At 42.9% G+C, this 18,506-nt stretch overlaps 2 protein-coding genes across 2 annotated transcripts in view; one reads left to right on the top strand and one right to left on the bottom strand.

Moving 5' to 3' along the window:
• The window catches only part of RFFL (ring finger and FYVE like domain containing E3 ubiquitin protein ligase), a 63,986-nt gene extending 62,297 nt beyond the window's left edge, over positions 1-1,689 (bottom strand). The window contains exon 1 of the mRNA XM_072644937.1: positions 1,505-1,689. The gene's annotated coding sequence lies outside the window, so the exon portion shown is untranslated. The remainder of the gene's footprint in view (positions 1-1,504) is intronic.
• On the top strand, positions 1,143-17,411 carry LOC140523007 (uncharacterized). The gene is made up of 5 exons (XM_072638117.1): positions 1,143-1,265; positions 1,363-2,381; positions 10,017-10,108; positions 10,493-10,588; positions 17,278-17,411. The coding sequence occupies exons 1-4, from the start codon at positions 1,143-1,145 to the stop codon at positions 10,564-10,566; spliced, it is 1,308 nt and encodes a 435-aa protein (XP_072494218.1). The 3' UTR covers positions 10,567-10,588; positions 17,278-17,411.
• The last annotated feature ends 1,095 nt before the right edge of the window (positions 17,412-18,506 follow it).

The raw sequence follows: 18,506 nt of genomic DNA, 5'->3' as shown, positions 1-18,506 counted from the left end.
GAGAGCACTTGGGCTTCCCCCCTCCATCCCAGCAGTCCCAAGGAAAGAATCCACTAGGGGAAAGAGAAGGGATTACACAAATCACCACATATTGTAATCCCCTAAAGGGGGGGGGGGGGGGGGGGCGGGTCTTCCCTCTCATTAGAATGCATGATGCCCAAGGGCAGGAAGTATCTCGGCATCCACAAGTGTTTCCAGGAATGCTTCCTGAATGATAATAGACAAAATTTACTTAGTGCCTCTAGGTGTCAGGCAGCTGGCATTCATTCCACTCTTTCAAAAAGACAGGGCTTAAAAACTGGGATAATATAAAAGTCAAAGAATAGCCCCAGCTCCCCAGGACCTCAGGCAAAAAGAGATCACAAGCAAATTAACCAAGTCCAAACAAGCTGCAGACAGGACAAACTGGGAATATCCTTGGGGGGAAGGCACTACGTGGAAAAAGCTTTACAAATACTGGGTCACTAGACCCACAGCTTGGCAGCTTGATGGTGCAGTGGAAAGTGTTGGGCACGGAGTAAGAAGCCTTGTGAGCTCAAATCTGGCCTCAAACACTGACTATCGTAGGACTGTGGACAAGTCACTTAGCCCTGTTTGCCTCAGTTTCCTCAACTGTCAAATGAGCTGGAGAAGGAAAGGGCAAACCCCTGCAGCATCTTTGCCAAGAAAGCCCCAACTGGAGTTCCAAAGAGTCAGACACAACTGAACACAAGATGCCTCATTTAGAGATGGAAAGGACCTTGGAAGTCATGGACTAAGGGATCCCCATCATCAAGAACTCCTGCAAAGGTATGACTTGGCCCAGGTCACCCCAAGAGTAAAGGGCAAGACTGCGATCCGGGTGCTGGTCCCACGGACTCTAAACGCAGGGCTCTCTGAGCTGCTCCAGCACGTGGCTGCCCAAGAGGGCAGCAGGGATGGAGAGGCCCTTCCTAGCTGGGTGTTCCCGGACAAGTCACTGCACCTTCGTGTGCCTCAGTTTCCCCATCTACCAAATGGGGATGGTGACAATGGGAGGCTTCAGTGAGATCCTCGTTCTAACGCTCGGCACAGCGCCTGGCACACAGTAAGCGCGGTATTAGGAGGTTAGCTCCTATTTAAAATGCTGAACACAGCGGCTGGCCCATAGTAGGGCTACAGGCATGTTGGCTACCACGATTCCCATTAGACCCCTGGAATCCTGCGCAGGAGGAGGTCTGCATGAGTCTGGGCTGGGCAGGGCGCTGTGTCGAAACGCCCGTCCGAACGCGGCTATTGTAGCGAGGGTAAACTGAGGCAGAGCGCGGGCAAACGACTAGCTCAAGGTCACATGGGGAGGCGGCCAGCGGAGGCAGGCTTCGAACCCAGCTCCTCCGGCTCCAGACCCAGCCGCCGTTCCGAGGGTCAGCCCCCGCTACGCGGGGTCTCCCGCGGGGTGGGGGACCGGGGCCAAAGGGGAGGTGGGGGAGGGGCGCAGGGCTGAGTGGGGGAGAGGAGAGCCCCCTCCCCCGGGTCCCCGCCTCACCTGCCACCGTCCCCAGCACCTCCCGCGCGGAGGCGGGGGCCCGGCTTCCGCGTCCCGGCCCGGGAAGGGTCGCTTCAAGCGCCGCGGCGGCGGCGGCGTCTCGGGGGCTGAGGGGCCGAGGGGGGCGGCCGCGACATCCTCCCCGGCGGCCCCAGGAAGTCTCCTCCCCGGCCAGGCGCAGCCCCGCCTCTCCGCGCACGCCCCGCCCCGCCGCGTGGCCCCGCCCCTCCTGGGGCGCTCCTCGCCAGGGCGCCGCCCGCCGCCGCGGTTCTCCCAGGCAGCACCATCGAGCCTCGCGGGAGCCAGGCGGGCAGCTAGAGAGGCGCCGCGGAGCGCGCGCTCCCCCTAACGGTCCGAAGAGGACCCGAGAAATCCAGGGCACCGGGTGCGCGATCCTCCGGAGAAGCCCGGATGCGGGAGAGCGGGGTCGAAGCCCAGAAGGAGCAGGGCCGCCGGAGGCCAGGCTCCGGGCATCTGGGGCAGCGCCAACGATGTCGTGTCCATCTCTGGGGGGAAAGAAAAGCACCAACTGCGCCTGGCCTCGAGGAGCCGACAGTCCCGGGACCGCGTACAGACCGCTGCGTGCGATCCGGCCGGGGCCCAGGACGAAGCCCCTGACCCGGCGGAGAGGCTCCCGCTCGGGCCTAGACTGGCGGCCGCGGCCCCAGAGGGGCAGGGATGGGCTGCGCGGGCATCGCCACCTGGACAGGCGCCCCCGGAGAACACAGCCAGCAGGGTTACCGGCGTCCGAAGGGCTGTCACAGAGAATTCCAGCATCGCGGAGGGACCTGGACCACATGACCCGGGGGTCACTCCCAAATCTGAGGTTTTATATCGCAGCCCTGGGAGAGAAGTATAGAGACAGACAGACAGACAGGTAAATGATAGATAGAAATACAGATAGAGATAGGTAGATAAAAATAGAGATAGATATATATCTATAGACAGACACATATATACAGAGCAACATGGATTCATAGATAGACCCTTACTGCTGCTAACCAAATAGCCTTGAGTTCGGCATCTCTGAAAGCAAGAGGTCAGCACACCTCCACTCCAGTAATGTTACCCAGGAAATGCCTTCAGCCCCATAGCCTCCTCTTCCTCTGATGGCCGAGTCCTTCCCCAAACCTCCATTTGAGAAAGCACCATGCTCGCTTAAAAGCCTAGCTCAGTCCTTAACTCCCCGAACTTGTCCTTCCCAGCTCCCTCCATGTATGGTGTCCTTCCCTAGAAGGTAAGCTTAAATTCCTGGAAGGCAGGTATCCCATCCCCAGCGTTTAGAACTCTGCCTGGCACATAAATATTTATCTGTCATCCATCTATCTGGCATAATTATGCATGAATATAATTATAGGTAAGCCTGTAAAGTACCATTTCATAACTACAACTACACTTGAAAACAGGGAATCCATAGATATAAAGCTGTCAGTCTACTCATTGCCTCTGCTTACTCTCCTCATCTCCCAACTTTGGACATTTTCACTGACTGCTCCATGCCTGGAAATTTATCCCTCCAACTCCACTTCTTGGCTTCCATGGTTTCCTTCAAGTCTTAGCTAAAGTCCCACCTTCTGGAAAACGCCTTTCCCAGTCCCTTCTTAGTCTTAATCTTCCCTTGTGTTGATTATTTCCCATTTATTCCATCTTTATCTTGTTTGTCCACATTTCTTCACATGTAACCTCCCCATTAGAGGTGAGCTCCTTGAGGGCAGGGAGTATGTTTTTGAAGTTTCTTTTCTCTAGGTTTCCATGATAATACTTTATCTGGTTCCTCCCACCTTTTAAAATGATCCTTCTCAGTCCCCTCTGCTGGATCTTCAATCCCAGGAATGATGTTTTCTGTCCTGGGACCCCTTTTGTTCTCCCTTACTATTTACTATTTACCCCTTTTGTTCTCCCTTACTATTCACTTACTGATTTTACTGATATCATCTCCGTTCTGCCAACTCTCAGACATAGTTATGTAGCCCTAACCTCTCTTCCAACTATTGAATATTGGAGTTAAGAGATAATTCTAATGGACATTTGTACCACATGTACCATAGATATCTCAAACACAACTTAGTTAAAAAAGAACTTTTTTTCCTTTTTCTTTCTCTAAAATCTCTCCCCACTTCCTAATTTCCCTATCACTGTCAAGGGCATCACCAGCCTCAAAACTACTTCATTCTCAATCCTTCATTTTCTCTTCCCTCACCTACCATCACCAATGTCCAACTTTTGCCAAGGCCTGTCAGTTTTACGTTTGTGACATCTCTCAAATACTTCCCCTTCTCTCCTCTAAAAGCATCCTCACTCTGGTGCAGGACCCCTCATCACTTCATACCTGGATTATTATAATAGCCTCTTGCTAGGTCTGCCTGCCTCAAGTCTCTCCCTACTCCTGGCCTCTCTTCCACTCAGTTGTCAAATTGATCTTCCTAAAGTGTTACCACAGCAGCCCCACCCCCGTCCCCAATACATTCCAGTGCCTCCCTATCATTTCCCAAATCACATATCAAATCCTCTGTTTGGAGGTCAAAGCCCTTCATAACCTGGTCCCCTTCTACCTTTTCAGTCTTTTTACATCTTACCCCAATAGCACATAGCAGTCCAGTGACACTACCCTTCCTTTGCTGTTCCTTCAAACAAGACACTCCAACTCCAGGTCTTTTTACCCTCCATCCTCATCTGTGCCTCCTGGCTTCCCCCAAGTCCCAGCTTAAATCCTACCTTCTACCAAAAAAGCCTCTCTCAGTCTCCCTTAATGCCAATGTCTTCATTCTGTGGACTGAAACAAGTTAGCCTGTCTACATCTTGTTTGAACATAGTTGTTTTCATGGGAGGTTTCCCCTATTAGACTGTGACCTCTTTGAAAGAACTATCTATCCTTTGCCTTTCTTCATAGTCCCACATTTAGCACAATACTGGCACATGGTAGGTGCTTAATTTGATTTGATTTGATGACATACATATCCAACCCTCTTCTCTCTCCTGAGCCCTAATCCCACAGCACCCAACTGCTTTGGACACTTCCAGATGGATGTCCTATAGGCACCCTGAGTTCACAGTATCTCTGAAACCCATCTCTTTTCTGAACATTCCTACTTCTATTCAGAGCACCATCATTCTCTTTGGCACCTTGGTTCCCAACCTCAACTCCTCACCTGTCTTTGGAACCTTATCAAGATCTTTTTTCAGTTTCAGTTTAAAAGGCTAAGAAATATTTCTCAGGCTAACACACTCCTTCCAAACTTACCTGAAGGAAACTTTATCAGTACTTAAAGTGATCAGGAAACCATGCCCTCTTTTTCTTAAGCACATTCTCTTTCATTTAGGAACATGTGTAAAACATCAATAATCATAGATTAGGCACCCCTTGGCCCTCTCCCAATGGATCAAAGGTGGTAACCACTGTTTGAAAAGGAAATATGGATACTTCTCTAGTTCCAATCATAGCCTTCTCCATCATCAGAAGGGATTAGAGTAATGACCTAAGTAAAAGCAGACCTTTCTCTCCCCATTTCTGAATGTATTAGGGTATTGATCAGAGGAAGGAGGTCTTTTTTATTACTTCAGTTCACCCTTGACTAGCTTGGAGTAAAGAGCCAGAGGGAAGTGGTCATAGAGAGAATGAGAAGTTTTAGGAAAATGACTCCATAAGGGTGTGTAGGAAAGATTAAGGGACAATTATACAGTGTAATGAAGCAAAATGTTAAATAGTACCTTACCCTGAATGTTGTGACTATGTTTCATCATAATGTGAATTTTCCTTGTTCTAGATTTCCATAAATGCTACTTTTAAAATATCTTGTGCTAATAAATAATAGCTAGTATTTATATAAGATTTACATGGGGTTTTACATATGTTAACTCATTTGATCTCCACAATAACTCTGTGAGCTAAAGTTCTATTATTATTCCCATTTTATAGATGACGAAATTGAGACAAAGAGAAGTAACTCACTCAGGGTGCACACAGTAAATGTCTGATGCTGAATTTGAACCCAGGTCTTTCTGATTCCAAGTCCCATGCTCTTTATTTATATACTATGCCAACTAGCTGCCTCCCAGCATGCCTGATTGGACAAATAGGTAGTACTGTGGATAGAGCTCCAGGCCTGGGGTCAGGAAAACTAGAATTCAAATTCAACCTCAGATACTGACTAACCCTGGGCAAGTCATTTAACCCTGTTTGCCTCTGTTTCCTCATCTGTAAAATGGGATGGAGAAGGGAATGGCAAACCACTCCATTATCTTTGCCAAGAAAACCCCAAATGGCATCACCAAGAGTCAGACATGACTGAAACAACAACATGCCTGTTAGGGACATGTCTAAAGGCAAGAAGGCACTCCATTATTATGGACATTCCTCTTTCCAGACAGAACAATTCCTGGACTAGAACAATGATAAATTAATGAAAATTGTTTCTGGCAAGTCTGTGCCCACAGTGCAGAATTTTTGTCTTCCACCCTCCACATCCAATCAGATGTCAAGTTTTATCCATTTTACCTCTGCAACACCTCTCAAATCTTCCTCTCCAATTCTAGTCTTCATCACCTCTCACCCATTGGAATACCCTCCTAATCAGCCTTCCTTTCTCAAGTCTCTCTCCTTTCCAGGTCATCATCTACTTGAATGACAGAAAAAAAAAAATTCCTAAAAGCACATACCCAACCAAGTCACTCTCCTACTTAATAAGCTCCAGGGACTCCCTATTAGTTATACAATCAAATAATCAAAGACTCCTCTGCTTGGTATTTAAAGTCCTTCAAAACCAAGCTCTGACCTCTATTTTTAGCCCTATTTATACTTTACTCCCTTTCCCTCATTCTACTTTCCAGTAGATCTTGCTGGTTTTCACATTCAATAATACATCTCCAGTCTCCATGCCTTTGTATAGATTGTCCACCATACCTTGGGTTTGCTACCTTTGCCTTTTAAAACTCCTAGCTTCCTGACCAAGTATGATTTACACACCCACTGGTGCTAGTCAGTCAGCAATAAGCATTTATTAAGCACCTAGTATAGTATATGCCAGGCACCTTGCTAAGCACTAGAGATCCAAAGAAAGGCAAAAGGTGGTTCCTGACTAATTTTAGTGCCTTCCCCTCAACAAAATTACTTTACACTTTTATATGCACAAGTTCTCTCCCCTGATAGAATGTTAAGTCCTTGAGGGCAGGGATTATCTTATTTTTTCTTTATATTCCTAGAGCCTATCATAGTGTCTGGCACATAATAGGGACTTAAGAGGCTTCCTGAATGACTGATAAATTCCTAGGGACTCATCTATAGACTTCTCTTTTTGTAGTATTTCATTGCAAACACCCATGTTCTGATCTTCATTCTGAAGTTGATACTACTGATCCACTAACCGCTGGACATGCACTCAGAAAAAAAATGACCTAGTAATAAGAATGAGTTTGCATTAACCCATTGGGGCAGCTAGATAGCACAGTGCATAGAGTGCTGGGACTTCCTGACTTTAAATCCGGCCTCAAACACTTACTGTTGTGTGACCGTGAGCAAGTCACTTAATCCTGCTTCCTTCAGTTTCCCCATCTGAAAAATGACCTGGAGAAGGAAATGGCAAACCACTCCAGTATTTTTGCCAAGAAGACCCCAAATGGGTTCACAACTGAAAAATGATTGAACATCATCCTCATTGCATTAACCCATACACACTCCCTTATTTCCTATTCTTGAAAACCAACAATCATTTATTAAATATTCACTGATGCAAAGCATTGTAGAGGACACAAAAAGAAATAAGCTACAGATCCTGCCTTCAGTGAGCAGCAGGGTAGATGCTCTGTATACAAATATAAACACCAGGTAGATGTGGTCAGTGTTGGGAGTAGTGCTTACAAAATGCTATGCATTTCAGGGGAGGGTGACATCAATCACCCCACCTTCATTGGAGCAGAAAGGGTTTCCTGGAGAGGTGACCATGGAGGTGACCATTGGACTGTGAAGAATGGGTTGTATTTCAAAAGATAGAACTGGGGTGTAGGATCCCAAAGAGATGGGAGATTTCCTGAATTAAGCAGAACCTTAACCATACATACACAAAACTGAACCCTCCCTTCTAGCTAGTTAATTTTCATGCCTCAGTTTACTCATCTACACCCCCCAGAGTTATTCTGTGCTCAAAACTATTGGAAAGTTCAAATAATTATTAAAGCAATAAATGTTGATTAAAAGGGCGCCATACCGGAATTCAACACATCCCACCTTCTCCCGCCTAGCTGTTTTTTGTAATTGTGTCCCACTCACCACCCACCCCTGAGGCAATCTCTACCCCATTCAGCTTCCTTCCCTCAGGGTTCTGTACAAGTATTTTCTCCCCACGCCCACCTGTAGCCACTAGTCTAGGAGATTCCAAACTTTCATTCTCTCATTACTGAGATGAACTAATATTCATTTCCTACCTACCCAGTTGGGTAAAGAAAATAAGGACCACTAGTCTCTCACTAAATCTCCCTCCCCCTGAACATTACCTAAAATTCCAGAAAAAATAACAGGTTCACTACACTGGCCTGGCAGAAGACCAGTCATCAGATGGTCTTCCTGGAAAAAACTGCTTACCTAAGAACCTGACTTCTTTCCAAGAAAGGGTGTGTTTACCTCACCCATTGGACCCAATGATTGTACCTTTTCTTAATGGTGCTATTCAGGGGAAATCATTAACTCTGCATCCCATGACTATATAGTAAGTAGCTAAATCACTGGAATGCATCTAATCCATTTACATATCACCTCTTCTGAGAGGTCTCAGAACTGCATTTCTCCAGATACCTTCCCTTCCCCAAATTAGTTGTAACCATCAATGCTGTTATTCTTTTTTATTGGTGTCTTTCTTCAGAGGAACTCGATAATGCATCCATTGTGCAAGTAATCTGTAATTCTATCCCATAAGGCAATAGGCATTTTGTGGTAATAAAGCACTAATTCCTCTTCCAAGTGACATATTTATAGCTGTTGTTTACTCTGACATATTTTTATTATTTCGAGTTATTTACTAAATATTTCCCAATACATATTTATGAATCACCCGCTTTTCCCCACCAGTGGTGAAGTCATATAAATCACATCATTTTCCTTAAGAGAAGCCCAGAGCCGTGGAAGTCAGTAAACCCTAATCCTACCCAGCTTCTACTGTGGGCCTTTGGGAGCATGGCCCTAGCTCTTATATTCCACCCACTGTGGGGTGAGGGTTTGGAGTCAGGAAACCTAGCCCTGCTTTACACCATAGAACCCAAGAAAAGAATGAATAAATGAATGAATTGAATGATTGAACCAATGAATATGCATTTATCAAGCAACTTGTATGCTGAGTACTGCAAAAACAAACATGGTCAGTCCCTGCCCATATTCAACACATATAGGGGAGTGGAGTTATGAAAAGGGGGTTTGGTCTGGGGGAGTCACAGGGATTGTGAATGGAGCCACAGAGTGACTGCCACATTTTCCAGCAGCAAAACTAGTATGAACAAGAGGTGGAAAGTTGAATGTCAAACTCAATACGTTCACAACAGAACTTTTTCTCTTCTCTCCCCCCACCCACCCCAACAAACTGTCTCCCCGTTCTGAACTTTATTAGTATTAGTGTAGAAGGCACTATCACCATCCTCCCAAATACATAGGCTCCCAAAATTGGTCCTTATTACCTCTCTTGAACTCACCCCATATGCCAAATCTATTGCCAAGTCTTGTCTACCACTACACTATCTCTCCTATTCTTGTCCAATGCTTCCTAGGTAAAGCTCTTATCACATCATACCACGAGTACCACAATAGCCTTCTAATTTGTTCTCTAGCCCCATCCTATCAATCCTCTACTCAGATGCCAGAGTGATTTTTTCTAAAGCACAGGTTTGACCAAGTCATCCCACCATTCAGTGATCTCCAATGGCTCCCTATTACCTCTGGGACATAAAATCCTTGACATTAAAGCCCCTTACCACCTGTCCCTCCCCCCATCCCCTTTTCAGTCTTCTTATATTTTACTCCCATCCATACTTAAAATTCAACAATACTGACCTGTTTCTCAGAGGAGACTCTCCTAATATCCTAGTTCCTGTGCCCTGGACTGGCTCTTCCCCAAATCTGAAAGGATCACCATCCCAATCTCTGCCTCTTAGCCCCCAGGGCTAACTTTAAAATTCACCTCCAATAGGAGGCCTTTCCTGGTCCGCCCCCAAAGCTAGCACCTTCTCTCAGAAACCACTTTCCTTCAGCTATTTAGAGTAATATTGTGTTCCCCACTAAATGGTGAGCCCCTTGAGGGTAGGGATTGTTTCTGCCTTTGTAGCCCATAGAACTGGGCCTACCACACAGTGTTTAATTACTGCTTGTAGACTGGGAAAGCTGGCTTCACTACCTATCTTATCTCTGTCTCCTAAGTAAAAATAGCCTTAGTAAAAATTCCATGACCTACCTTGAAGGGATGCTGGAGGAAAATGCTTTGTAAATCTTAAGGCTCTGCTGTATCAACCTAAATTGGTATCATTATTGTTTTTACAGAATGGAGGTAGTAAATTCTTCTAGAGACGACCTGGGATTGACTAGTCAGCTGGGTTTTCCACTAAAAGGAGTACGGAGAGCCCAAAGGAAGAGTAAGACCTTATGTACAAATCTGGTTATTCATTTTCTCTTCTTAGTTCTCTTACCCTTATTGTCTGATATTTTTGAAAATAGATAGTTTAAATTTAATTGCAAATAAATTTCCCAAATTACAGATCTGACCATGTCACTGCTCTGCTCAAGAAACTCCAAAAAAAAAAGGGGGGGGGGGGGGAAGAAACTCCAATGGCTTCGTCTTGCCTCTAGAAGAAAATGCAAACCCTTTGGTTTGGCTTGCAAAGTCCTATGTTCCAGTCCAACTAGTTTGCTTGCTATTCTCAATACTTTATCAACAAACAGGTCTTCTCTTTTCTGTTGTTCAATTGTTTCAGTTGTTTACAACTTTCTGTGGCTCCTTTTGGGGTTTTCCTTGGCAGACACTGCGGTACTTTGCCATGTCCTTCTCCAGCTCATGACAGATGAAGAAACTGAGGCAAACAGGGTTAAGTGACTTGCCCAGGGTCACACAGCAAGTAAGTGTCTGAGGCCATATTTGTCCTCTGGAAGTATTCTTCAACATTTTTCGGTTTCCTTTTTTTGTCATGTTAGCCAATCTGGTAAGCGTGAGGCGGTACCTCAGAGTCGTTTTAATTTTCATTTCTCCAATCAAAAGTGATTTAGAGCATTTCTTTATATACCTATAAAACCTTCAACCTACTGCACTCTGAAACTGGGACTCCATTGGGGCCCTGCCTGAGGGCTCCTCTGGACCCTCCTAGCTTGAGAGTGATTATCAATAGTAACTGTTGTTGTTTCCCACCCAACCTGATGTCTTTTTTTCTTGACCTCATTAAAGGGGCCATGCCCTGGCTACTTCTTAAACAGGCCTGTTCAACGAATGGGCATGCCTCACCCTGAGTAAGTGCCTGCAAAGACCTTGGCCTAAAGGGCCCAAGGTCTCCCAGTGCATCTTGGGCCATCTCCTGTCATCCTGATGAATATCTGGTCACTGAATTCAGATGGCTCTGGAGGAGAAGTGAGGCTGGTGACCTGCACAGCCCTCCCTCACTCAAAACAAAGTCAAGTGCAAGTCATGTCGTCATTTCTCTGATGGCATGGTCTTCTTCGGTAACAAAGAATGAACACAATATACCTACAGATAGCTTTGATTTCCTTGTCCAGCTTTGATTTCCTTGTCCGTTCATATGAACTGCCTGTTCATATCCTTTGACCATTTATTAATTGAGGAATGGCTGATATTCTTATAAATTGATTCTCTTCTCTATATATTTGAGACCTGAGGCCTTTATCAGAGATACTTCTAATCTTGGTTGCATTGGTTTTGTTTGTTCAAAAGCTTTTAAATTAAATTTATATTTATTTATATTTAATTAAATTTATATTTAATATTAAATTAATTAAAATTAAATTTACATTTAATTAAATATAATCAAAAGTATGAACTTTACATTTCATAATGCTCTCTATTTCTTGCTGGGTCATGAGCTTGTAACTCACTTCTCCTTTAAGAATATGGATGCTATACCACTTGGTGCACGTATGTCCCATATTGATATTACTTCATTGCCTATGGTACCTTTTAGCAAGATGTAGTTTCCTTCCTTATCCCTTTTAATTTGGTCAATTTTTGCTTTAGCTTTGTCTGAGATCAGGATCACTATCCCTGCTGTTTTTTAACCTCAGCTAAAGCATAACAGATTCTGCTCCAGCTCCTTCCCTTTACTCTGTCTCTCTGCTTCAAGTGTGTTTCTTGAAAACAACATATTTTTGATACTTTGCTGTATGCTTCCATTTTATGGGAGAGTTCACCCCATTCACACTCACAGTTATGATTACTGTGTATTTCCCTTCATCCTGTTTTTCCTTATTGGTCCTCTCTCCTTTCCCCCTTCCCTCCTCAATAGTATTTTGCTTCTGTCTACTGCCTACCTCCCCCTCTGCCCTCTATTCTGTTAGTGTCTTCTCCTCCCCTTTACTTAATCTCCTCCCTTCTTAATTTCCTGTCCAGTAAGATAGTTTTCTTACTGATATTCAATGGATTGTGTATATTATTCCCTCTTTGAGCCAATACTGATGAGAGTAAGGTTCAAGCAATGCTCATCACCCACCCTTCCATTTTTTGAGCCTCATTCTACCTCTCCCTTCTGCACCCAGTGTACTCCTCCTTCTCATCCTTTTTAAAAAATATCATTCCCTCCAATTCACCTTATATCCCCACCCTCTATGTATGTTCTTTCTAGCTGTACTATTAATGGCAAAATTTTTAAGAATCACAAGTGTCATCTTCCCATATAGGGATGTAAACAATTCAGCTCCATTGAATCCCTTATGTTTTCTTTTCCATTTTTGCCTTTTTAGGCTTCTCTTAGGTCTTGAAGTTGGAGATCAAATTTTATGTTCAATTCTGGTCTCCTTAAGAAAGCTTGAAATCCTATTTCATTTTTTCCCTTGAAATATTATGCTTTATTTCGCCAGGTAGGTGATTGAATGTTTGTTGATTAACTGACTTATTAGTTGATTGAAGTATGGAGAAACTTGTAGAAGATAATATGGAAAAGGAATCTATCGAGAGTTTTTGAGCTAAGGAGTTAAGCATATATTTGATTAGAAAAGAGGGAAATCATTGTACATAATAACAGCAATGTTGTAAAATGATCAATTATAAATCACTTAGCTATTCTCAGCAATACAATGATCCAAGACAATTCCAAAGGGCTTATGATGAAAAAATGCCATCCACTTCCAGAGAAAGAACTGAAGTCAATGCAGATTGAAGCATACTTTTTTTTAAACTTTCTTTAATTTTCTTTTTTTTTTTTGGTCTATGTTCTCTTTTGCAACATGGCTAATATGGAAATAGGTTTTGCACGAATGCACATGTATAATACATGTCAAGTTGTTTTGCCTTCTCTAGGAGGGGAAAGAGGAGGGAAGGAACTTGGACTTTAATTTTTTTTTAAATATTAAAAATCGGTTCTTTGTATAATTGATTAAAAAATTCTTTTTTTAAATTGAATTATTTTATGTTTTCAGTGTTTGACAATCACTTCCATATATCTTAGATTTTTTTTCCACTTCCTCCTCCTCATTCCACCTCCCTCCTCACTTCCTCCTTGAGATGGTATACAATTTTATATAGATTCTACACGTACATTCCTATTAAATGTATGTGGCACAGAAGAATTAAAATGAATTGGAGAAACCATAACACAAAACATAATATAAAAGAAAATGGCCTGTTTCTATCTGTGATCCAATTCCATGGTTCTTTCTCTGGATGTGGAGAATAACAATTTTGCCTCGAGTTCATTGGACAGTACTAAGTCTACCAGAAAAATTCCTTACACACTGTGGTTGTTGCTGTGTACAAAGTTCTCCTGGTTCTGTTCCTTTCAGTCAGCATCAGTTCATGTAGGTCTTTCCAGCCTCTCTGAAGTCTTCTTGTTCATAGTTTCTCATAGCACAATAGCATTCCATTACATTCATATACCACAACTTGTTCAGTTATTCCTCAGTTGATGGGCATCTCCTTGATTTCCAGTTTTTGGCCACCACAAAGAGAGCTGTTATAAATATTTTTTTTTACATGTGGGACCTTTTCCCACTTCTATGATCTCTTTGGGATAGAGTCTCAGAAAGGATAATTGCTGGAGCAAAGCGTACATACATTTTTGTAGCCCTTTGGGCATAGTTCCATATTGCTCTCCAGAATGGTTGGATCAGCTCACAGCTCCAACAACAATGAATTAGTGTTCCAACTCTCCCACATCTCCTCCAACATTTATCATCTTCCTGTTTTGTCATGTTAGACAACCTGATAGGTGTGATGCGGTACCTCAGAGTTGTTTTGATTTGCATCTCTCTAATCAATAGTGATTTAGAGCATTTTTTCATATGATTATAGATAGTTTTAATTTCTTCCTCTGAAAATTCCCTGTTCATATCCTTTGACCATTTATCAACTGGGAAATGACTTGTATTCTTGTACATTTGACTCAGTTCTCTATATATTTTGGCAATAAGGCCTTTATCATAGACACTAGATGCAAAAATTCTTTTTCAGTTTTCTGCTTCCATCCTAATCTTGGTTGCATTAGGTTTGTTTGTGCAAAAACTTTTTAATTTAATGTAATTAAAATTATCCATTTTGTAATTTATAATGTTCTCTATCTCTTGTTGAGTCACAAATTTCTCCATTCTCCATAAATCTGACAAATAACACTATTCCTTGCTCCCCTAATTTATTTATAGTATCAATCTTTATACCTAGATCATGTATCCATTTGGACTTTATTCTTGTGTACAGTGTCAGACATTAGTGTATGCCCAGTTTCTGCCACACTGTTATCCAGTTTTCCCAGCAATTTTTGTCAAATAATGAGTTCTTATCCCAGAAGCTGGGGTCTTTGGGTTTATCAAACAGTAGATTACTATATACATTAATTACTGTGTCTTGAGTACCTAACCTATTCCACTGGTCTACCTCTCTGTTTCTTAGCCAGTACAAAGTGGTTTTGATGATTGCTGCTTTACAATACAATTTGAGATCTGGTAGGGCTAGGCCACCTTCCCTAGCATTTCTTTTCATTACTTCCCTTGATATTCTGGACCTTTTGTTTTTCCAGATGAATTTTGATATTTTAAAATTTATTTTATATTGATATTATTTTCTTTACAAAAAAGAAAAGAGGGAAAGATAAGAGGAGCCAAATGAAAAGGGAACTTTAATGGAACACAGTCCTGTAGATGACAGAGGAAGGGATAGAGGTCCAAAAGATAATAGAATTAGCTTTGGAGAAAAGACAATTTTCCTCAAGAAAGGGACAGTAATAATAATAAATAGATGGCATTATGAGGTTTTCAAAGCAGTGTACGTATATTGTCCCACTTCACCCTCACAACAATCCTGTGAAATGTACTATTATTACAATCTACAGAGGAGGAAACTGAGTCTAAGATTAAATTACTTGCCCAGGGTCACACAGCTACTAAGTATCTGAGACTGGATTTGAACTTGGATTTACGTGACTCCAGTTCTCTTAACTAGCACACCACCTAACTCCCTCTAAATTGTTCACAGCATGGGAAGGCCAGGTCAGCTGGTTCTGATGCCCTTTCCGCCCTCAGTCTAGTGAGTGGGATGCTGGGAGTAGGGAGATTTTGCTGTCTGGAGATATGGAAGGAGAAAGCATGATGGAGTGGTGGAAAGAACACTGCATATGAAACCAGAGCTCCTGGGACTACCTCCAAAGGTTGTTACTTGGTATTTGTGTGACCTTGGACCTGTTTCTGTCTCTGTGAAATGGGTGACCTTCTTGGTCCTTTTGCCTAGCTCTTCCAGCAGAAACCAGTCATCACCTCCAGAAATTAGAAACCAAACGGGCTTCGGGATTCTGGGAATACAAAAAAGGGGGAGGGGAGCTTCTCATTTGGTCAGGATGAGCTTCCAAGCATTTTCCACTCTTGATTTCATCCATCCTTCCAATCTCCTTGGAAGCTTTGGAAAATGCTGATTAAGTGGGATCTCTGTCCCAGAGCCTTTTAATGGTAAGTCATGCTGAGAAGAGGCTGGAATGTACTCTTGGATGTTACAGGGGAGGGGGGAGTAACGTATGATCCTTAAATAAGTCACTTAAAAATCCCAGGCTATTATATTCTGCTACTAGGGAAGGGGGGGGGGGGGGGCCTTATCTAGGAGGCAGAGGCTGTGTCTTACCCCAAGACCTCAGGGCATCCAAGGACAGACCTGGGATTCTGATTTCAGCTTCCTACTCCTATCCAGACTAGGATAGCATGTTTGCCTCTGCAGCCCTTTTCTTTATTTTGGGTCCAGAATGAAGCTAAGTGGGGTGATAAGAGGTAGGACCATCCAGAGGGTCTTTTCTGCCTTCCTCCCCTTTCAATTAGCCAGGTTCAGGACAAACTTGTATCTGACTGTTCCTAAAAGACAGTATTTCATCACTTGCACAGGTGACTGTCTCCTCCCTCTGGATTTCCAGCCCCCCTCCCTTTCCTCTCCTAAAATAATAATAGGTGTTATGCATGTAGCACTCTATGGTTTACAAAGCACTGGAAATATTTTAAAACTCATTTCATCCTCATGATAACCCTGAGAACAGGGTGCAATTATTATCACCATTTTACAAATAAGGAAACTGAGGCTAATGGACTTGCCCAGTGTCTCACATATAGCACCTCAGGCAAGATTCAAGTATTTTTGTTGTTACTGAGTCACGTCTCATTCTCTGTAACCCTTTTTGAGGCTTCCTTGGCAGAGGTACCACAGTGGTTTGCTACTTCTTTCTCTAGCTAATTTGACAGACGAGGAAACTGAGGCAAACGGTGACTTGCCCAGGGTCACACATGTAAGTCAGTATCAGAGGCCAGATTTGAACTCAGGAAGATGAGTCTTCCTGACTTCAGACCTGGCACTCTATCCACTATATCACTTGACTCCAAATTAACATTATTTTATTCATTACACCACCAGGACTCTCAAAGGGTGATTCTGAGGACCCCTGAAGGTATCTGAGGCCCATTTAGTGAGCCTAGGAGGTCAAAACTATTTTCATAATAATATTAAGACATTATTTGTCTATTCAAACACTTCTCCCTTTTCCTATTATATAACTGTATGAGGCAGGATTTTCTCCATATACTTCAATCAAAACAACATATCACAGCAGATTAAACACAAGCAGACAGGAGAACCCAGCTGTCTTTCTTAAGCTAGACATTGGAGGCTTACAAAAATATGTAATGCTGTTCTCATTAAATCTTTTTTTGTTTTGGAAAATAGTTATTTTCATTCAAATGTTACTTAGGATAACATGTAATGGGTTTGTTATTGTTATTACTCAAAAATGAATATTTTTAAAATTTGGTTTTAATTTTTAGTATGGTCAATGTTGATAAATCTAGCCCACATTAAAAAAAAACCAACTTTTTGATGTCCTAAATAATTTTCAAGACTATAAAGGAGTTCTGAAACCAAAAGTTTGAGAAGTACTACATTACACCATCTGGATACCTACCTCCTCCTAAAGTTACTTTCTATTTTGTATTTATCTACATAAAGTCAGTAAAAATCAACCATGAATGTACTTATTTTTGTATACTACAGGACAGCAAACTTTGCTTCTCCAAGTGGAAAAATTCCTTGAATTCCGGAATTATGCTGATTTTATCTTTTTCTCTCCAGTATAGGCCCCAACTCAGGTGGACTGACAATGCCCTAAAACAAAAGTGTCAAAGGACTGCCCCAACCAGATTTAAATGTAATTGGGAAGTTTCATAAAATAAATGAAAATAAAACATAGATAATTTGTGGCTTTCTGAAGGTATTCATTTCTATTTGTTTGATACCACTGTCCTAAAGGACCAACCATATGTTGCTTACCTGCAGAGATGTGACTCCTGACTGGCTGAGAGACTTCTGTTCCTGAAGCTTGTAAACTCCTTGGGGGCAGGGTCTGTATTTTTGACTGATATTTTTCCATCCCCTACACTTAGCATGGTGCCTAGCACACAGTAAACATGCAATATAAAGACTGACTGGCCTCTTGCCTCCATTTCCCCAATCCTTGCTATCTCCAGATTCCATCCTTTCACCCCATGCCCCCACTCCTGGGGCTTTCTGACCAAGATGGATGACCCTCTATAAAAGATGCTGTCAGTAATACAGCTGACAGATTCTCCCATTTGCCTTTTATTTCCCCTTCTCTGCTGTCCTGGGCTCCTTCTTCCCTAGTACCAGGTCTCAGACTGATGGCCTTGATGCTGGTGCCAGACAGAGGGGTGATTTCATACCCATAGGGCAGGAGGCTGGGGTACAGCTGGCAGAAAGAGATATGTAATTATAGTGGGTCCCTGAGCTACAAGCAATGAATATCTCCATAAAGGATAAAATTGGCTATGTATTATTTACAACAGCATCAATTTCCCCAGCTGGTTGTCTCAGGTGAACTCATTTATGGAGATAGCCACGGTTTACCACCTTTGGTTATTCTGAACTAGGAACAGGGGCCCCCTAGGGTACCATGTATATTAAACAGGTGGCTGGATTCACCACCAGCAGATCACATCTATTCTCCTTGTTAAATTATATCCCTGGGAAAACAGAGAACTAGGCTTCTCACCTGTGCCTTAGCGCAGGGACACATGCAGGTGTGTTTTATCAAATCAGTCAGAAGAGGCAAAAGGAGGAAACAGGTCTTGTGGGGACCTCACAGGGAGAAACACATACACATATCATAGGGGGAAATTAGATGGCTTTGGGTCAGAGCCACTTACTAGATTTCTTTCTTGTTATTTAGGACAGGGACAAAGGTAAGGAATTGTTTCCATCTGTAGCATTTTGAAGCAGCTCCTCTCAGTGGTATGAAAGGCTTGGTTTACAATTTTGGGAATCTGAGGCACAGTGGAGGTGAC

Source organism: Notamacropus eugenii, chromosome 2 (genome assembly GCF_028372415.1).
Source record: "Notamacropus eugenii isolate mMacEug1 chromosome 2, mMacEug1.pri_v2, whole genome shotgun sequence".
NCBI classification, from domain to species: Eukaryota; Metazoa; Chordata; class Mammalia; order Diprotodontia; family Macropodidae; genus Notamacropus; species Notamacropus eugenii.
The sequence above is the reverse complement of the archived record's forward strand: the minus strand, read 5'-3'. Positions and strand labels throughout refer to the sequence as shown.

Bases quoted from the DNA above. Each gene is read 5' to 3' on its own strand.
- LOC140523007 (XM_072638117.1), top strand. From the start codon at position 1,143: ATGTTGGCTACCACGATTCCCATTAGACCCCTGGAATCCTGCGCAGGA. The intron at 1,266-1,362 runs GTAAACTGAGGC...CTCCGGCTCCAG, and splicing joins ACGCGGCTATTGTAGCGAGG to ACCCAGCCGCCGTTCCGAGG. The intron at 2,382-10,016 runs GTAAATGATAGA...TTGTTTTTACAG, and splicing joins AGAGACAGACAGACAGACAG to AATGGAGGTAGTAAATTCTT.